Raw genomic sequence first — 18,211 nt, forward strand, 5'->3', positions numbered from 1 at the left:
CTTTATTGCAATAGCTCCTTCTATATTTTGAGGAGCTTTTTACAAAACCTCTCTTTTTAAATAATTTCAAGTATTTTCTTCTTCTTCAAGGAAACCGTCAGTTGTGCAGTTGCCATTTGTGATTCTCCTAACAACATAATTTATCATCATTTTCCAAATTATCCCTCAAGGAGGAAAAAATGGGAAAGTGCTTGTCATCGAAGGAGCCCCTTAGGAAAATACCCTAGAATTTGTGATAAGTCATTTTGAGGAAAATGCTTACAAAAGGGATTTAAAAGGTGAAATGCTGGGACTACTTATAAAAAGAAAATTGAAAGAAGATGCTATCGCTTCCAGAGGTCTCGTACCTGGGGAAGGATTTGAGCAAGCTCCAAGAATTGAATTAAGATAGTGGACCATTTTGAACAAGATTCTAATGAAAAATACTTGGGAGACATTTGACAAATCATCCCAAACCAATGTAAAATCAACTCAAACCCTTGTGTTAGAAAAGGTTAACGCATCTAATGAAGTATGTGTATCCCGGATTATACAATTTAGTAGGGATTCTAATACCAGAAAAGATCCACTCATTCTAGAACTCGAATCACTTAGGAAACAGAATGCAGATTTACACGAAAAAGTGAAAATCCTTCAATCAGAAAATAGATTATTAAAATCCAAATCTAATTTTAAAGAAGTGATGAAAGGAGAACTGGAAAAGAGATTTACTAAATCTCAATGTAAACTCATTATCAGTGGAAAGAGGTTTTGAAAATGGAATGAGGAGGATTTTGTTTAAGGACTGATACTGAAGTCTCTTTCCTCAAAAGCCTTCCGTTACATTCAATCCAGTGGCCTACCTCCGCTTCCTAGTGTAACAACCCTCAAACGGTAGATCCGAAATTTTATAATAACTCCCGGAATACAATCAAATATTATTAAAATTATCGCTCAACAAATCAAATCCAACGAAACTCCAAATGGAAACTTTGCTGTCTTTTGCTTTGATGAGATGAAGCTCCCGACCAATATCAAAAAAGGACTTAGGATGTGCCTATGGAGTAAATTTGGATATACAAAAGGATATTCTCCAAAGCATGATAAATGGGATTAGAACAATGAAGCAAATTAAGAGAAATAAAAATGGTGAAGTGGTGTTGCCTAAGTCATCTGCTATGAAGCCCTACCAAAAGGGCATAAGTATTTCTTATAAATCTTTGATATCATTATATCAATACATAAATAATGAAATTGGCCTTCCATATATATTGACATCTCGTTTGAATCAAGATTGCCTTGAAAACTTTTTTTAAGATATATTGGACGAACCCACTCTCATCCTAATGCTAAAGGAGACAATGTTTTGTTTCTATGTAGTATCACCAATGCACTGATGTATATATATTAATCTTGCATCTCCTCGGAGGTCCTATTTTGAGTGAAGCAGATTCAGAAGTAGACATAGAATTTTATCAAGACTTTGATGATATAATTTATCCTTAAATCATTAAAGGTGAGATTGAGGAAGATATAAATAATGATGAAAATACAATAGAACAACCATCTAACGATTTACATCTTCCTAAATTCTGTGAAGATGAAGGATTTATTTATATTGCTGGATATGTGGCCTAATCGTTACATCAAAAATTTCCCACTCTGGGGTGTATTACTTCCAGCATCCAAGTTCCTCCAAGTCCATGCGATAAAATATCGTCAAGAGGGGGACTGCTTCAACCATCGGAATCTTTTTTGGAATTTTGCAAAAAATGGAGAAGCATTCCAGCAAGTTTCATGGGATTTTTTTGATACCGAACCATTTGTGATGGATCGACTCATCAGCACAATTGTGGAAAAGTATCCTAAGGAAGAATATGAAGTTATAAGAAAGTTTATTCGCACTCGTACATTCATTAGACTAAAGTATATTAATATTGTAAACAAAAGTAGCATAAAAAGAAAAATAGCGAGTAACGTGCAAAAAACTGTTTATTTCATTAGTTAAAAAATAGACACGGAAATTATAGTTCTTTATTATGGGACTTCTTCCCTTGTCCCTGTTCTGTACTTCACTCCCTATATATATATATAAATATATATATTCGGTACTCTAATACTAAAGTACTCCACTAGGGGTAACATACATACATCCCCCTTTTTTTACATAAACATTTTTTTTTTTTTAATACAAATATAAACAATCCATTTTTTCTTCCTTCAAAACTCCACCTTTCGTACTTGCGCTAGAGTTCTGACGTTGGCTTGCTTTCCTATTCATACGCTCACCCTTCTCCCATTTCTCTTTTCGATGTATCCCTCTCTTTTTAGGTCAGGTACCTTTAAGGTGCCCCCTCTCTCCCAGTTTATTTTTCGAAACACTCGATGATGTTCATTATACTAGTTTTTCCTATCCTTTCGTTGATGTTCCTCATCATCCGGCTTCCTTTTCACCCTTGGCACCTTTGTTCTGACCTCCCTATTAAAGAGGAGCTGAGCAGGTGAATACCTATTTTGCAGTGAATCCGACCTGTACGCCAGTAACGCGTCTTCTACATCTCTGTTGCGTCTTGACGAGGGAGAGACACAAACTTATTTATAATAGGAGAGATCCAGGATGACCGAGAGAAATGAGGAGAAGAATTCACGTGGAGGAATAATGTAACACTGTGTCTTCTAATTATACTCTAATATATTTACAAAAGACGACACTATTTATAATACGTAAAACTCAGTACTTATAATACATAGACGAATATACAAGAAGATAAAAACCAGAAAGGACATTAAATACATAACATCACCCCCCAAGCACCAAATCCATGGCGGTGCTTAAACAGGTTCCTCTCCATGAACAGCAGCCTATAGATCCGCTCCATCCATGTCCAGGCGAGGACAAAACATTCTTCCTTGTACCGCAAAAGTTTATCTCCATAGCACGCGCACCGGAGAAAGGAGGACAATACTCCTCATAAAGGTTTTAAGGACCCGAGCACCTTGCTCGTCCCTGGGAGAAATAACATTCACCCTTGTTGAGGTTTCCCTGGGAGAAACAACACTCACCCTTGTTGGACCCGAGCACCCTGCTCGTCCCTGGGAGAAACAACACTCACCCTTGTTGAGGTTTTAAGGACCCGAGCACCCTGCTCGTCCCTGGGAGACATCTTGCTCGATGTACCCTCATCCAACTCGGGATGATCCACAAGAGAGACCGTTCCACATCCATCAACCAATGATGTGAACGGGAGAGTAGGAACAGTAGAGAACCAAAAGTGCGTAGGAATAAATCCATTGTTAATTATGTGGTCCCTGACCCGGACACACACTTCACTTCTTGAAAGTGACCAAGGTTCTCTTCCTTCCTCCACGAGGCCCAAACATAGGCACAGTCCATATTGCTCCGCCTTCCGCAGACGAACGAGCGTTCTCCCCATCGACGAAAAAGGGCTACCCAACTCCAACAGGGCTAGCTTCGCGGACAATCCCACAGCAGGGAGGTCACGTGATCCTGATCCCATCCTCGTCGCCAATGTTGCGTCTTGACGAGGGAGAGACGCAAGATTATTTATAATAGGAGAGATCCAGGATGACCAAGAGACATGAGGAGAAGAATTAACGTGGAGGAATAATGTAACACTAGATCATGTGTATTCTAACTATACTCTAATATATTTACAAAAGACGACACTATTTATAATACGTAAAACTCAGTACTTATAATACATAGACGAATATACAAGAAGATAAAAACCAGAAAGGACATTAAATACATAACAATCTCGACTTTTTTTTTAAAGTTATTTATGCCTCTTTCAGCTAAACCATTCTGGTGTGGCTGTTTTGGACATGATAAAGTCTGATTAAACCCCCGTTCCTTTGCAAAATCCGATACTATAATAGTCCACTACTATAAGATAGTATTTTCTTAAAAAAACATAAATAAATCACAAGCAATAAGTTTGCATGGTGCTATGATACGAACCTATTGGGTACCTAGGAATCTGAATATATTTATTCAGTTTTTGATAATCCCCACATAAACGTATTCCCACAGCCTTCTTTTCAACTACAATAGGTGAATACCAATCTGTTTTGGTAAAAAACTTTTTCAATGATACCGTAATTTTTTTATTTCCTCTTTTACTAAATCATACATAGGTATTGGAACTTTCCTTACCGATTCGGCCCACGGGATTGCTTCTTTCCTTAGTTCTATTTTATATTCCCCCCGGAATACTCGGAAATTCCAAACTATTAATAGTTTTTTTAAATTAATTTTAAACCCATAGTTTCCCTATATCCCAGTAGTGGTCTCTTTACATTTCCAAAATTACTCTTCCCTTCAGTTTTCTTTCTCTATATTTAAACTCAATCCACGATCCGCCTTTCATTTCTATTAGATTCCTATCTGGACCTCTTGCTGGTCCCACCTTTTCCATTGTTTTTGCTTTCAGTGTCTTTATATATCCTTTCGGAAACACCGTAACATTAGCTCCTGTATCCACCTTTACTTTGACAGGTATCCCATTGACCAACATGGTAATGTACCATGCTGTACCACACTCTTCCTCCTCAATGGTATCTAGAAAAACTGCAGAGAAGTGTTTATCTCTTGAATATCTGGTGTTTCATCCACCACCTCTTCTACTCTTCTGTTTTTATCCTGGTTTCTCCAGCACATCCTTGAGTAGTCTCACACCTTTCCATACTTTCGACACTTTGCCTTGTATTTTTGAGCTGGGCATTCTGTTTTTTTGTGCTGTTCCTTAGCTCCACACCATCTACAAAGCTCTTTTTTCTCTCCATAACTTTTTGTCTTATCCATTTTTAGACTGTCCATCTCTTGGGACACGCACCTCATTGACCTTAATTTGTTTTTTTGTTTTCTCATCAAGTCTCATTTCCTTTAGGCATAGATCTAAGGTCATTTCTGCCCCTAGACAGCAAAGTATTTTTTAAATCGTCTTGCGAGTCCGGTATAGAGAACAACAATTTGTCTCTCAAGTTTCTCTCCCGCTGAGACAAAAATTCACAATTGGCAAACATTCACCTAACCTGCGAACAGAAATCCTCCCAACTTTCTGCTTCTCCTTTTCATACGGACTAGAACATATAGGACTCAAATATTACATTCTTTTTTGTACTAATATATTCCTCGAACTTTCCCCTGACCATCTCGTACTAATATCTCTCGGGGTCTTATAGTTCAAAATCTCTGTATATTTTCAACGCCTCCTGTCCTACTGTTGAAAGGAATATCGATGCCTTAACAGAATCTCTTGAAAACAGTTCATATAGATATCAAACTTCATTTTGAACTATTCCCAAATTATAGGCCGTATCCCTTCTCAAACCAGAGGAGCTGTAGGCGGTATCATTGGGTTCATAGCCCATTTGGAGTCAAGGTATACGTCATTGCTTCCTCCCCCATTATCCAGGATTTTTTTCCCACTTCTGACACCATGTAATATATTCTTATAGTTCTTTATTATGGGACTTCTTCCCTTGTGCCTGTTCTGTACTTCACTCCTTATATATATATATATATCTTCGGTACTCTAATACTAAAGTACTCCGCTAGGGGTAACATACATATGTATACATCATCCCCCTTTTTTTGCATAAACATTTTTTTTGTAGGGATATGTAGGGTGGAATTACTCTGATTTTGATCCTCAATTCTATTCATAAGTCCAACAAGGACTAACACTTTTCGTCTTATATGATCACACACACACACTAGTTTTTACTTTATACTTGTAAGTTCTCTTTTCAGAAATTGATGATAATAATTACAGTTTCAGAAAAAGAAAGTCATATTCAGGATACACTGCAAAAAAGTTTTGGACGTGTTCTAAGTCATATTTTATACAACTCTACTCATAGGGTCCAGGTAGAGGTATGCAAGAGAAGTTCTTGATATAAAAAGAAAGAGAGTGAAGAGAAATTAGAAAAGAAAAGTGGCTGGGGTAAAATACTTAAACCTTGTCCAAGAAGTTCAGACTTCATGTTTATTTCTTCACAAATTATAATATTTGAATTTTTGTGTTTTGATAAAGACCTAGAATAATTCAAATTTCGCTTCTTGAAACATATGGATTAATTTAATATTAAGGTATATGATATAAAATTATTATCCCTCTTAAAAATATATATATTTGGTGTAATCCTACTCTTTCGTAGTCCTTGACATCACCATTAAGGTGAGTTTCCACATTTATCATACGTGCACACGTAAACAACGTGTTTGAAAGGGACCAATTTATTTCTAAAAACTTTGCATATTACATTTGAAGAATCAAACCTCAACAATTATATCTGGCAAAATAAAGAGGTTCTGTTATTTATAATTTTTCTTGTATGGAGAAGAGAAAAAGCATAAAAAAATGAATTTTTTTAGTACGGAATATGGTCTTTTCTCTTTTCCAAACAAAAAACATTTTAAATTACAAAACCTCTTTATTTTTAACGTCAAAATTGTTGAGGTTTGAAGATATCATACGAAAAGTCCAAATACGTTAGTGACGTGTACACACACGATAGGAATGGAAACCATAAAGCTTTAGAAGCTTAGTCTACCTTTATAATAATATATTAATAACAACAATAAACAGATATTATATTTCATTGTCTATTGATCATCGTATTTATCTGGGAATCAGAGTAGTAGAATCTAGAATGGGATCTTTATCGGATATTCGTGACAATCTTGTATCTCGCTACTCATCTTTGGGATCTTGTGAGTCTATTCAAAAGAATGATGGATCCTCTTTCCTCCTAATACGTCCCTCTATTATCGAATTGAGCGGATATTTGCCAAAGTTATATGTGGTAGTGGAATTAGAGACTGTCAAACTTCTTTCATATCATGGAAAGGTCTTGAAAGAGGAAAAATTAGATGGAGGGCACATTCTGGATCGCATAAACGAAGGAAAATTATTTATGTGTCTTGGAATTGGGAATCAGGTGTGATCTTTAAGACTTAAGTAGTTGAGACATGAGATCCAAAAAAGTTCTTATTAATTAATCTAATTTCAGACTTTGAATGATTCTCTACTTAAGGATGTTTATTCAGAACCATCCAAAAGGGAAGGAGAGATCGCATTTAGGAGTCGACAATGTTCATTCTTTTTGGAAAACACTCCGGGACTCTGCAACGAATGTCAATCCTTACTTACAACACTCAATAATATGGAAGATAGTTATGAAAATGATTCAATGGATTATGATTGGACATTATCAGAGCTTAAAGAAGAAGATGGTGATGATGAAGCCTTTGATGACAGCAATTACGCTATGAATCTCAACGAATGCTCCAAATGCTTCAAAACATTCAAAAGTTCTTCCTCACTCAATCGTCATAAGCGAAAATGTCTAAATTACCTTGGAACTAATGAGAAGAAATCAAAGCTTAAAAAAGAAGAGGAAGAAGACTACAATGAGGACAATGTGACTCTCCACAAATGCATGAAATGCCTCAAAACATTTAATAATACTTCCTCACTCAATCGTCATAAGCGAAGGTGCCCAAATGATCCTGGGGTTAATGAGAAGATAATATCTGAGCTTAAAGAGGAAGAAGTATTTAATGAAGATAATGTGACTACTAACGAATGCTCAAAATGCCTCGAAACATTCAATAGTATATCCTTACTTAATCGTCATGAAGATATTTGTCTTAAGGACCCTGACTTTAGGGAAGAGGAAGAAATATCCAAACGTACACCTTATTCTATTGATTGTTCTATTTGTCTCTTAAAATTAACTACAAAAAGCTCTTATATTCGCCATACCAATCTTCATGAAGAACGTATGAATCTTAAAGAAGTCATTAATTGTCCTCTTTGTGAACAATCTTTAGATAATCGTAAGCTTTTAAATCCACATATCCATGAATCTCATGATGCCTCAAAAGGATGTTGTGTACTTTGTTTTGAAATAGTTTTAAAAGAGCATTTACCTAGACATTTTGAAAAACGTCACAATTATAATCAGAAAAAACATTTATGCTCTGAATGTGGCAAGAAATTCACATTTCCTAGTGATCTTCAAAATCACATTGCTTATGCTCATGATCTAGGAGGTGAAAAATCCGTTGTTTGTGATCAGTGTGGTAAAGTGTTGTCTCACCGTAAAGCATTAATGAGGCATATAAGAAGATCTCACAACAAAAGCAGGTCTTATACATGTCCCAAATGTAATAAAGTATTTTTCGAAAAATATCGTCTTACAAACCACCTTAAAATTCACGCAGGATTAAAACCTTTTAAATGTGCCCGTTGTGAATATTGCTGTCTCCGGAAGAGTAACATGTATATCCACTTGCGTCGGGTTCATAAAATAGTACCTACCTCAAATGACGTCGTTACTATTGCAGAACAAATTAAATTAAGTGAGTCCATTATCACAGAAAAAACAGAAAGTCCAGTTGGATAGTTATATTTTAGCATATTTATACTTTTATATAAATAGTTCCTAATCATTTAATTTTTGAGGCTATTTTGGTTTTTATTTTATTATATTTTCGAACAAATGTACCATGTAATGTCGATGATTTGTCTTAAATTTCGTCCTTCAGTGTAATTAAGTTCTCATTTTAAGATATGTAATTTAATATGCATACATATTTATTAATCAGTATTAGAAACCTGCGAATTTACTAAAAAAATATTTTCATATAAAAGTTTATTACCATTATAGATGGGATAGCTTATCTCATCTCTGGAACATTAAATGTATTCCACTTAAAGCGACTCCTATATGGTAAACAAATTATATTTCCTTTTTTATAATTCCGTTCCTGTGTAATTCTGATCCAGATCACATTATAAGCTATATTATAGCTTTTTTTAATTTTTGAGTACCGTCGTGGATGCCATGCTCTTATCAATTCCTCAAAGAAAGTAATGAGTTATGCATACAAGTTTTAGCTGCCACTGTATTGGATACTTGGCTTTCTCTTCTGGATGATGTATTTCTCCAAATACTATTGGTCTAATTTGTAGTGGGTCAAGCATTGTCCCCATAAACTAATAATATATCCAAAATGTTGATTGAGGAATGCTTAAGCCTAAGTCAATGACATAACTTTGAACAGACTTGACAAATTTTCCCAAAGCACTACGACCCACTAGTATATACTGATTCTCAAAAAATAGAAAGTATTCAATGATTTAATTTTCGTCTTTAGTATGAAATGACTCTTGTATTATGAAAGCAATTTGAGCTGATGTAGATAAATTAAATACTACCGATTTTATATTCTTTATTGTTGTTAAAACGGAACATTGAAAATGTCCTAGTGATGGCAAATTGGAGTTCCGTGAGGAATGTCAAACAATGAGTTTTTGGAAAACTGATCTTCATTCGAAATGTTAGGAAGAAAATGCAGAGGTAAGAGTATTACAATAACCCAAGTTTGTTACAGTTATCATTCCTACTATAAAGTGCATGATTGTTCCACATTGCCAAAAGCCTTTAACAAGTTGCCTCGGTGTAGCTAAATTTAGGTTGATCACTCATATATATTACTAAGCTTAAATGATATTCAGGCCATAGATGAGTATACATTGGTACATATATACATTATCAACCTCGAATTGGTCTGGATACATTTTCCGGCAACCAAATATTATATTCCGTGGAAACATAAACAAGTAAATCTATCACTATGTGTGTATACTGTGTACACTTCTCGAGTCATGGTGCCTTGTCCAGTCGGTTGTAAATAGTCAATGTTGTTACATATTTATTATTAGCAAATATATCTTAGTCATTATTAGTAGCCTACCCTATTCTTTCATCCGTCATCATATGCATCATTAACATTCAGTAGCAGAGGTCCGTAGTTCCAAGATCAAGAACCACGACGCGTTATCTGGTAAGGAGAATAAAATATTTGATAAAACGATTCTTATATTGAATATCGATGGATGGGGGTATAAGATATGGAAGAAGGACATAAGATTATGGCAAAAATTCACCGACATAGATAAGAAGAAACAGACAATTGGAATTCGTTTGTCGCTAAATGTGAGGTCAAGAGAGGCTACCACGGAATTAAAAGATGAAATAGACTGTGACACTGGTGTTGAAAATAAATTCGCCAAACTGAACAAGTTATTTTTACTTGAAGAAGGTATATGGCAGTACTTGTTATTCCAAGAGCTGTATGACCTAAGCAGAAGCCAAGGTGAAGAAGAGTCTAGTAAATGAACAAGGTGAAGTCACAAGATGCAACATTTGCAAGAGTGAGTTTCACTGGGCAAGAAATTGGAAGAAAAGAGGGCCGTGAAAACGTGATGGCAATAGAGGAAAACAGAAGAATGGGTTTACCTCAATATTAACCGCATACGCTGAAGAAGATGCTGATAATAAGTTAGAAGAATTGTTACAAAATTCGAAGGGAAAAGCTTTATTAAATTCTGGTTGTGCATGTACTGTTTGTGGTTGGACAACTACATTGAAAATATGAGCAAATCTGATCGTATGAAGATGGAAGAGTTCACGACAAAATCAATTTATACTTTTGGTAATCATCAGAAGACAAAGTCAAAAATGAAGATCAAGCTGCCGTGTCAAATTGGGGCAACGTATGCTTATATAGATATAAAGCTACACAGACAATTTGGTCACCCATCGTCTAGGAGATTAGTCGAATTTATCAAGAAGTGTAATTCTATAGTAAAAAGTTGGTACAAGAAATAATTCACATAACCAATAAATGTGAGATATGCATGAAAACGAAGAACCAAGACCAGTTGTTGCTTTACCGATGGCCAAAAGCTTTAATGATGTTGTATCTATGGATCTCAAGTACTGGAAGAAAAACTTTTATTTTATGGTAATGGTCGATGCAGCTACAAGATTTTGTGCTGCATGTACTATTAGTAACAAGATACCTTCCAACATCATTCAATGCATTTTTAGAACATGGATATCAAAATTTGGGGCACTTAAGAAGTTTCTTATGGACAATGGCCGGGAATTTAGCAATAATGAGATGATTGGACTGGGAGAAAAATTTAACATTAGAATAATGAACATAGCTGCATACTCTCCATTTTCGAGTGGTCTATGTGAGAGGACAAATGGCATTTTTGGAGGATTTTCTCTTTACCAGTTAGTTTTTGGTTTTAACACGAATTATCCATCATTAGATGTATATATATTGCCTACAATGGAACCAACAACTAAATCAGAAACAGTGAGAAGAAATTTGAGTGCATTAAATTCAGCTAGATGTGAATAAATGAAAAATGAATCAAATGTCAAAGGGCTCTTTCGCATAATATCAGAGAAGGAGCAACAAAAGATATCAATATTGGTGATATGATATTTTACAAACGAAATAATGACTCAAAATAGAAAGTTCCTGGTAAATTATTGGAAAAGATGGTAAAGTGTATTTAGTACGTCATGGTGGTTACTCTATAAGATGTCATATTTGTATGCTGCGAAAAGATGTGAAGATGCGAAAAAGTGTTGTAAAAGAAGATGTTCCAATGGTTAAAACAAATGTTGAACTAGCCCGTGTTAATGGTATTGATCATGGTTATAGTCGAATACAAACAAACGTTGAAGAAGCTCGTGATGATGATGAAGATTATCATTATGGTCGAAGACAAAGGAATGTTGTGAAAGCTCGTATTGAAGATGAAAATGTCATAGCTAGAAGAAGTAGTCCATGTAATGAAGAAAAAGTTGTCATGAAGTATTGTTTAATATTAACTCTGGAGAAGTAAAGAATGCAAAAAGAAATTAAACTTACAATTGGAAAGAAAACAAAGTTTTTGACATGACAATGAAATCCGAACAGATTCACCTACCTGTAGCAAAGAAAGATTAAGAATGGCAATGATGTCGATGAACTCAAATGGTTGAATTTGGAACTCCATGAATATGAAAACTGCTTTTTTGCAAGGAGGTCCAATAACAAGAGATGTTTTTTTTTGAACCGCCTTAAGGTTATTATATTGGAAAATTATGGAAACTCAACAAAGTAGTATATAGTCTGGTTGATGCAGCAGGAGCTTAGTATAATCGTTTTAAAAGTTTCTTGTTAGAAATTGGAATGACTGTGTCAAAGTTAGACAATGGTTTTTTTTATTGGAAAGAAGATGGAAAACTCAATAAAATTATCTGTATTCATGTTGATGATTTGAGGTGGATCTAGTGTATTTAAACAAAAAATTGGGAAGATTCGAAAAGAATTTCAAACAAAAGTAGAAGAAATTGGAAATTTCAAATACTTTTTGAGTCAATGTCAGAAGCCAAAAGGATAGAACTACTAAAATGGATCAATTTCAGTATAATTCGTCTATGGAAGCCATCAGTATGAGTGACAAAAGAAGAAAAGAAAAATGGCAACCTTTTATAAAAGATAAAATCAAAGAATACAGATCTATAATTGGCCAGCTTAACTGGGTTGCCACCCAAACTCGACAAGATATATCTTTTGGAGTGAGTATGGGAGTATCAAAGATGAAGGAACCAGTGGCACAATAAATTATTAATGCAAATAAAATGGTCCAGAAAGTCCAATGTTGTAAGATTTGAAAACGTGCAAAATTACATGTTATACCGATACATCCTTTGCAAACGTCGAAAATAGTGGATCACAAATGGGAATTTTCGTATTGATAGAATAAAAAACCGCAAAAATTTTCCTATTGTATGTGTATCTGAAAGAATAAAAAAAGTGGGGAAGTCAACCTTGGCAGCTGAAACTCTGGCACTGTTGGAAGGAGCTGAACTGTGTTTCTACATCAATAGTCTAGTGTATGAAATTTGTGGAAATGTCTTCAAACAACGAAGCAATTAGAGGACAAGAGATTGAGGATTGAGATTGCAATGCTGAAGGAGATAATGGAAAGATCGGAAATAAAGAAGTTTGGGTCCAAACAAAAAATCAATTGCCGAATTGTTTTACTAAACATGGGAGTTCACCACTCGATCTCATGGAAGTGATCCAAACTGGCCGAATTCGGACGAACACAAAAGATGGGGAGAATGTGGAAACAAACAAATAAATCTGTCACTATGTGTGTGTACTGTGTACACTTCTCGTGTCATTGTGTTTTGTCCAGTCGGTTGTAAATAATCAATGTTGTTTCATATTTATTATTAGCAAATATATCTTACGTCATGATTAGTAGCCAACCCTATTCTTTCATCCGTTATCATATTTATCATTAACATATTCCATAGTGTAGCATCGTATATTTGACCACAAAACATTATTCTTTTTACTTTTGATAGATTGTCTTTTGGCAAGCTATTCAAAAAAGAATGTCTGGAGTTATTTACCCTTTTTGCAGACTTTTTTTTTGAGTTCCTCGTTGGACATGATGAGTTATTACTGAATTCATCATGGTGTACAAGTGTTCTGCTCCGGGATGCAATAAGGATTTGTCTGCATTTTAAAGGATCTAGATAAGAGCTTTCACACATATCCCCTTAACAGACTCGATAAACGTACCCAGATGGCTTAGGACCACCCCAAGAGATACGATTGTCCAAATAATATTCGTAAATTCATTACTATGTAGTCTTCATTTTAAAATAACTGATTTTATTACAGAATCATTTGATAAATCCAGTAATAAAGAAAAGTCACTCCAATGGAGGTAAGCACTGATTCTGTAAATATTATTTATGTGTCACTGAGGCGAGACCGTTCGTTTTATACTTAATTTCTTTAAAAATATTTTCGGAAGCATTGTCTGTACTATTTCTATTATAGCATAGAATCAGTGGCATTCCCTTCAAATACTAAATAATACACTAAATTATTACAATTTTTTGCATTGTAATTTTAGTAATTAACATTGAATTTCTATCTTTTACCTAAGTAATGTAATTACTAATAATAAAAAAATAAATAATAGGGATGTTTTTATCTTAAAAATTGAGTTTCTAGTTTCAGAAGGGATCCATAATAGTAGAGGAGAAAAAATGGGTTTGAAACACGACAGTTTTATCGAATCACTGACTTGGTGGAATAAGTATGAAGTCCAATCTTGTGTATAAAAACTAAATAGATTCATAACTTTTTCTATCAGATATTCATATCATGGGGTTTACTTCCATACTGAACAACAAGTATCTTTTTTCTGGAGTACCACTGAGCTTCTGAACAGGTGGGGCATTCAAAACGTCATTTATGGTTCTGAAACATCCTTACGAGCTTCATGAAGGGCTTTTAAAAACGTTAATAGTATCATTATAGTTTTTGAATATTATGTGTTGAATGGAAGGATTACAGTGACACAATTCACCCCTTCAAGTCCAATTATACTAAGCAAAAAAAAAAAAAGATTGAGATTTTTAGTTAAAATTACTATATTTGGGAAGAACGCAGCTAAGCTGTCGTGACGTTCCATTAGTTCACCCATGAGAGAGTAAGAAAGAAAGTAAACACAAATCCTACTTTTTTTATCTATTTTAAAAAACATTTACATTGCCAAGAATTACTTCGGAGTCGATCCTAAATGATATCCAACAAGGTATTTTTATCATAAACATGATTATAACCTGTTGTATAGTTAATAATGGTTACAATATTAATCCATTATCTCATACAGTTTTTATCAAGTTTGAATAACTTACCAAATGCTCAAATTTGAAGAAAAACATCCAGTTCTAGATCATTTGTGTCCTAAAATGGTAAAAAACTCTCAATAAAGGTATTAGAAAAGTAGACAATATGGATCCTTGATATTACAATATTGAACTGCCTTGTCCTCTAAATATTATCTTCTTAACTAAAAATAATTAAAAAATTATTATTGTAAATAATTGGATTCAATATTATGTAGGACGTCAAAGAACAATTCCATCGTCATCATCAGAACCCAAAAAAAGACAACTCAAATTGTTTAAATCTATAATTGTGATAGATATTACCGAAGTTTGATTAAAAAATGATGTCAAATTTAAAAATATATAAAAATTATATTTTATTTTTTAACATTAAAAAATATTGATTTTCTCTGAGATGCTAAGATATCAGACATGAAAACCCCCCAGTTTGGTCCGAAAGTAAGAAACGTTCATTCAAAAATATTAAAAAAGAACTCAGTGATGTTGAATCCTTCTTTTCTTCAATCTCGATTCAAACAATATTAATGTAGTCATTCATGCTTCTAAAGCTGTTGGAGCTGCACTATATCAAATGGTGGATAATCGTACCATACCAATGGATTTCTTCTCCAAGAAATTGAGTGACATACAAACAAAGTAATTAACATATGATGGGTAGCTCTTAGCTACTTACTTAGTCGTCCTTCGCTTCAAGTATCTTACAAAACATCAGAATGTCACATTATTTACAGATCACAAATTTTGGAATCTTCCTTTAAATCTAAACGTGAACCCAAGCCCGGCCGTCAATAGAAGCATTTGGGTATAATCACTAATTTTAACAAGTATCTACATTGCAGGGGTGAGAACGTTGTCGCTGATCACCTCTCTTGTCCTGTGAATACGATTGAATGCAATCTTCCTTTCATAGCTCGATCTCAAGTTTTGGCAATGGAAAGAGATGAAAATTTAAAAAGTTTTGTTTTTGTGAAATATGACGATCACTTTAACAAAGTTTTTCTGTCCCGTGACCTTTAATTTTATGTGAGAAATCCACCTTAATACTCCAATCAGCAGGTAATTTATTTACGGGAGCCTATATCTAAGATATGTGTGTTTTTTTTCAAATAGTTTGCAAGGAAATTTCTACTAAAGACCAGAAAAACACAAGAAATCAGTCAATACAAGTTTCGATAGTCCAAAATACCTTATAGTTAGTGTTGAGCGAGTCTTTATTTTCGACCAAAGACTGAAGTCCTGGATACCAGTTCCAAAAACTTATAAAGTTCGGTCCTTGATGACATAACTCAACTTCTTTTTTTTTTTTTTTTAATTAAGTCCTGCTACTGACAATATGAATGACCGACAGTCTTATGGAGTGGTCCTAACACTGTACTGGACCGAATAAATAAGGAATACTGGAAAGGAAACAAAAATATCGTGCTCACACAATAAGGCTGACTCTCCCTTTTTCTGTAACTACAAAAAGGAGATATGACTAGTATGATTTATGAACATTGATAAATTTATCCGACTCGTAACAATTTATCACAATCTTAAATTAATCAATTTCTTAACTTATCCGACTCGTAACAATTTATCACAATCTTAAATTAATCAATTTCTTAACTTATCCTAAATTATATTCATCCTTTCACTTAATAATTTCATTTTATACCCAGACAAATTAAAACTTAATTTATATTTAAAGTTGATAATATTGTAGAGAAAAAGGCGTGCAAGGAGAAGGGGGGAGGAGACATATGGTATCATTGTTTAAAATACTGATGTGATTATCATCTGCCTGCTTTATTATAATTTTTGAGGGTATAACGAATGTAATTATTAGCAAAATGTTTAATGAATATATACTACGTATAATTGACTTTGACGTTTTTATCCGTTACAGTAGATTTTATAACGTCACACTCCATGAAATTGTAATTCATGATGAACCTTATTCTCAGAATAATAGCTAATGAAACGACAAAGTAGAGTATTTCGAAATATATTTGAAGTTCCAAGTTTAAAAAAGAAGGCTTTAAATAAATATAATCTACATAATAAAAAAATATACCATCATACATTTATGTTAAATATACAAAATTGAACAATTGGAATCATATACCTAATAACAATAAATTATATATACAGAATATTGAAATAATAGATTGATCCAAATAATACTTTCTTGTTCTGACATCGAAATCCAGTTAAATATGTCACAACTTTAGGTTGCAAGACACAAGCGAGACGTGGTTTTAATCAAAAAGATAATCACCCCTCTTCTTCATGTGGAAGTTGCTATATACAATTGTACACAGGATAGACAAATCTCTACCGATGAGATCTAACTAATTATTAATAATAAAGTAAATGTCAAAATCATAAAATTAGACAATAAATATACTATATAAAAAAAATGTTAGAAATAAATCCATCTGAAAGATTTAGAGCAAAAGCTAATTATGTAGTAATGTCCGGCGATATTACTCCCTATTAAGAGCATCAAAAAATATTTTCCCCCGTTATTTATGCTTATATAACAACATACTATTATCATGAAAGATATACACAATTGTTAATTATAATGCAACACCCAATGTAACTACCCCCGTTGTTGTGACCATTTAAACAGTTGTTTTTGCCTTTTATGAGTTTTTATTAACACCATTTCTTGGATCCCATCAACCATAGCTAAGCCTTAAGTGATAAAAAAGTAATATTTATTGACTATGTAATATTGGAAACCCTAATTATCATACCCAAGTCTTAAAGCGAAGTAAGTAGTCTCAGACAAACTAGTTGCAAACCATCCAAAGCTACTACCCCCGTTGTTGTGACCATTTAAGCAGTTGTTTTTGCCCTTTACTGAGTTGTGTATCATAATTCTTGATATGTTTAGCTAAAATAGAATCATATTTTATGGTTAGTTTTAAAAAAAATTGAATACTTACTGTGAGATAGTACAAAATTCAGAGTTCCATTTCGACATTAGTAAATACTTTTTACTGATAACTGGATCGTCATTTGGTGTGGATGACTCAAAACATTTTTATATGTATTTCTATAAATGACATCAGTACCAACATCCCCATTAATTTAATGATGGTTCCTCCTGGAAGGGATAGGTTTACCCGTGTGTTTCTCCATAAATTTTTTGAACATAGATGATTAGCAATGGATAAGGGTCTATTACATACAATAAGCATCTTTGTGAGATCAGAGTTAAAGTCTGACTTGATGTATTCATCACTAACTTGATTTGTTAGATGAATATTCATGCTCTTGATATGATAATAATGAGTGGCGTGTAATTCTTAACAAGGGACTAAAGGCACATTTATATCGACAAATCCGACAAACCATCTGTTTTTTATCCGGTAAGTATTTTCCAAATTCCTGGTCCTCCATTTTCAGAAATTCAGACAGAAGGCGACGTTATTTTAGGCATTTTATTCAGTTCTCTATAGACTATCACCATCTAATATTATTATATTAATATTGAATAATAAAGGCGGGAATGATAACGTTCATGATTGATAGAAGAAGATGTATATTATTTAATCAATGATGCCATAAGTATTTCTTCTCACACGCTTTTCTATTCTTACCAAAATTATCACCCTTATTTATATTACTTTCGACA

The 18,211-nt window shown here is 33.7% G+C and overlaps 1 protein-coding gene and 2 long non-coding RNA genes across 5 annotated transcripts; 1 reads left to right on the plus strand and 2 right to left on the minus strand.

Moving 5' to 3' along the window:
* Positions 1–5,964: 5,964 nt before the first annotated feature.
* Positions 5,965–13,135, plus strand: LOC121119269 (uncharacterized). 3 transcript variants are annotated; one of them, XR_005864722.2, is made up of 3 exons: positions 5,965–6,945; positions 7,018–9,859; positions 9,925–13,135. XR_005864722.2 is itself a non-coding variant. In XM_040713898.2 (2 exons), exons 1-2 carry the CDS (start codon positions 6,658–6,660, stop codon positions 8,413–8,415), a joined length of 1,686 nt encoding a protein of 561 aa, XP_040569832.1. In that variant the 5' UTR covers positions 5,965–6,657; the 3' UTR covers positions 8,416–13,135. The 3 variants fall into 3 exon arrangements, 1 of the variants encoding a protein (XP_040569832.1); XR_005864719.2 differs by having other exon boundaries at positions 7,018–9,372; positions 9,427–13,135; XM_040713898.2 differs by having other exon boundaries at positions 7,018–13,135.
* Positions 13,136–14,924: 1,789 nt separating this feature from the next.
* On the minus strand, positions 14,925–16,105 carry LOC139905866 (uncharacterized). The gene is made up of 2 exons (XR_011780965.1): positions 15,770–16,105; positions 14,925–15,711 (listed from the first exon to the last, which is right to left on the minus strand). It is a non-coding gene; the product is annotated as an uncharacterized lncRNA (long non-coding RNA).
* A 215-nt stretch (positions 16,106–16,320) lies between these two features.
* Positions 16,321–17,650, minus strand: LOC139905867 (uncharacterized). Its single transcript, XR_011780966.1, has 3 exons — positions 17,520–17,650; positions 17,328–17,467; positions 16,321–17,265 (listed from the first exon to the last, which is right to left on the minus strand). It is a non-coding gene; the product is annotated as an uncharacterized lncRNA (long non-coding RNA).
* Between the last annotated feature and the right edge of the window lie 561 nt (positions 17,651–18,211).

Source organism: Lepeophtheirus salmonis, chromosome 6, assembly GCF_016086655.4.
Source record: "Lepeophtheirus salmonis chromosome 6, UVic_Lsal_1.4, whole genome shotgun sequence".
In the NCBI taxonomy this organism is placed as follows: Eukaryota; Metazoa; Arthropoda; class Copepoda; order Siphonostomatoida; family Caligidae; genus Lepeophtheirus; species Lepeophtheirus salmonis.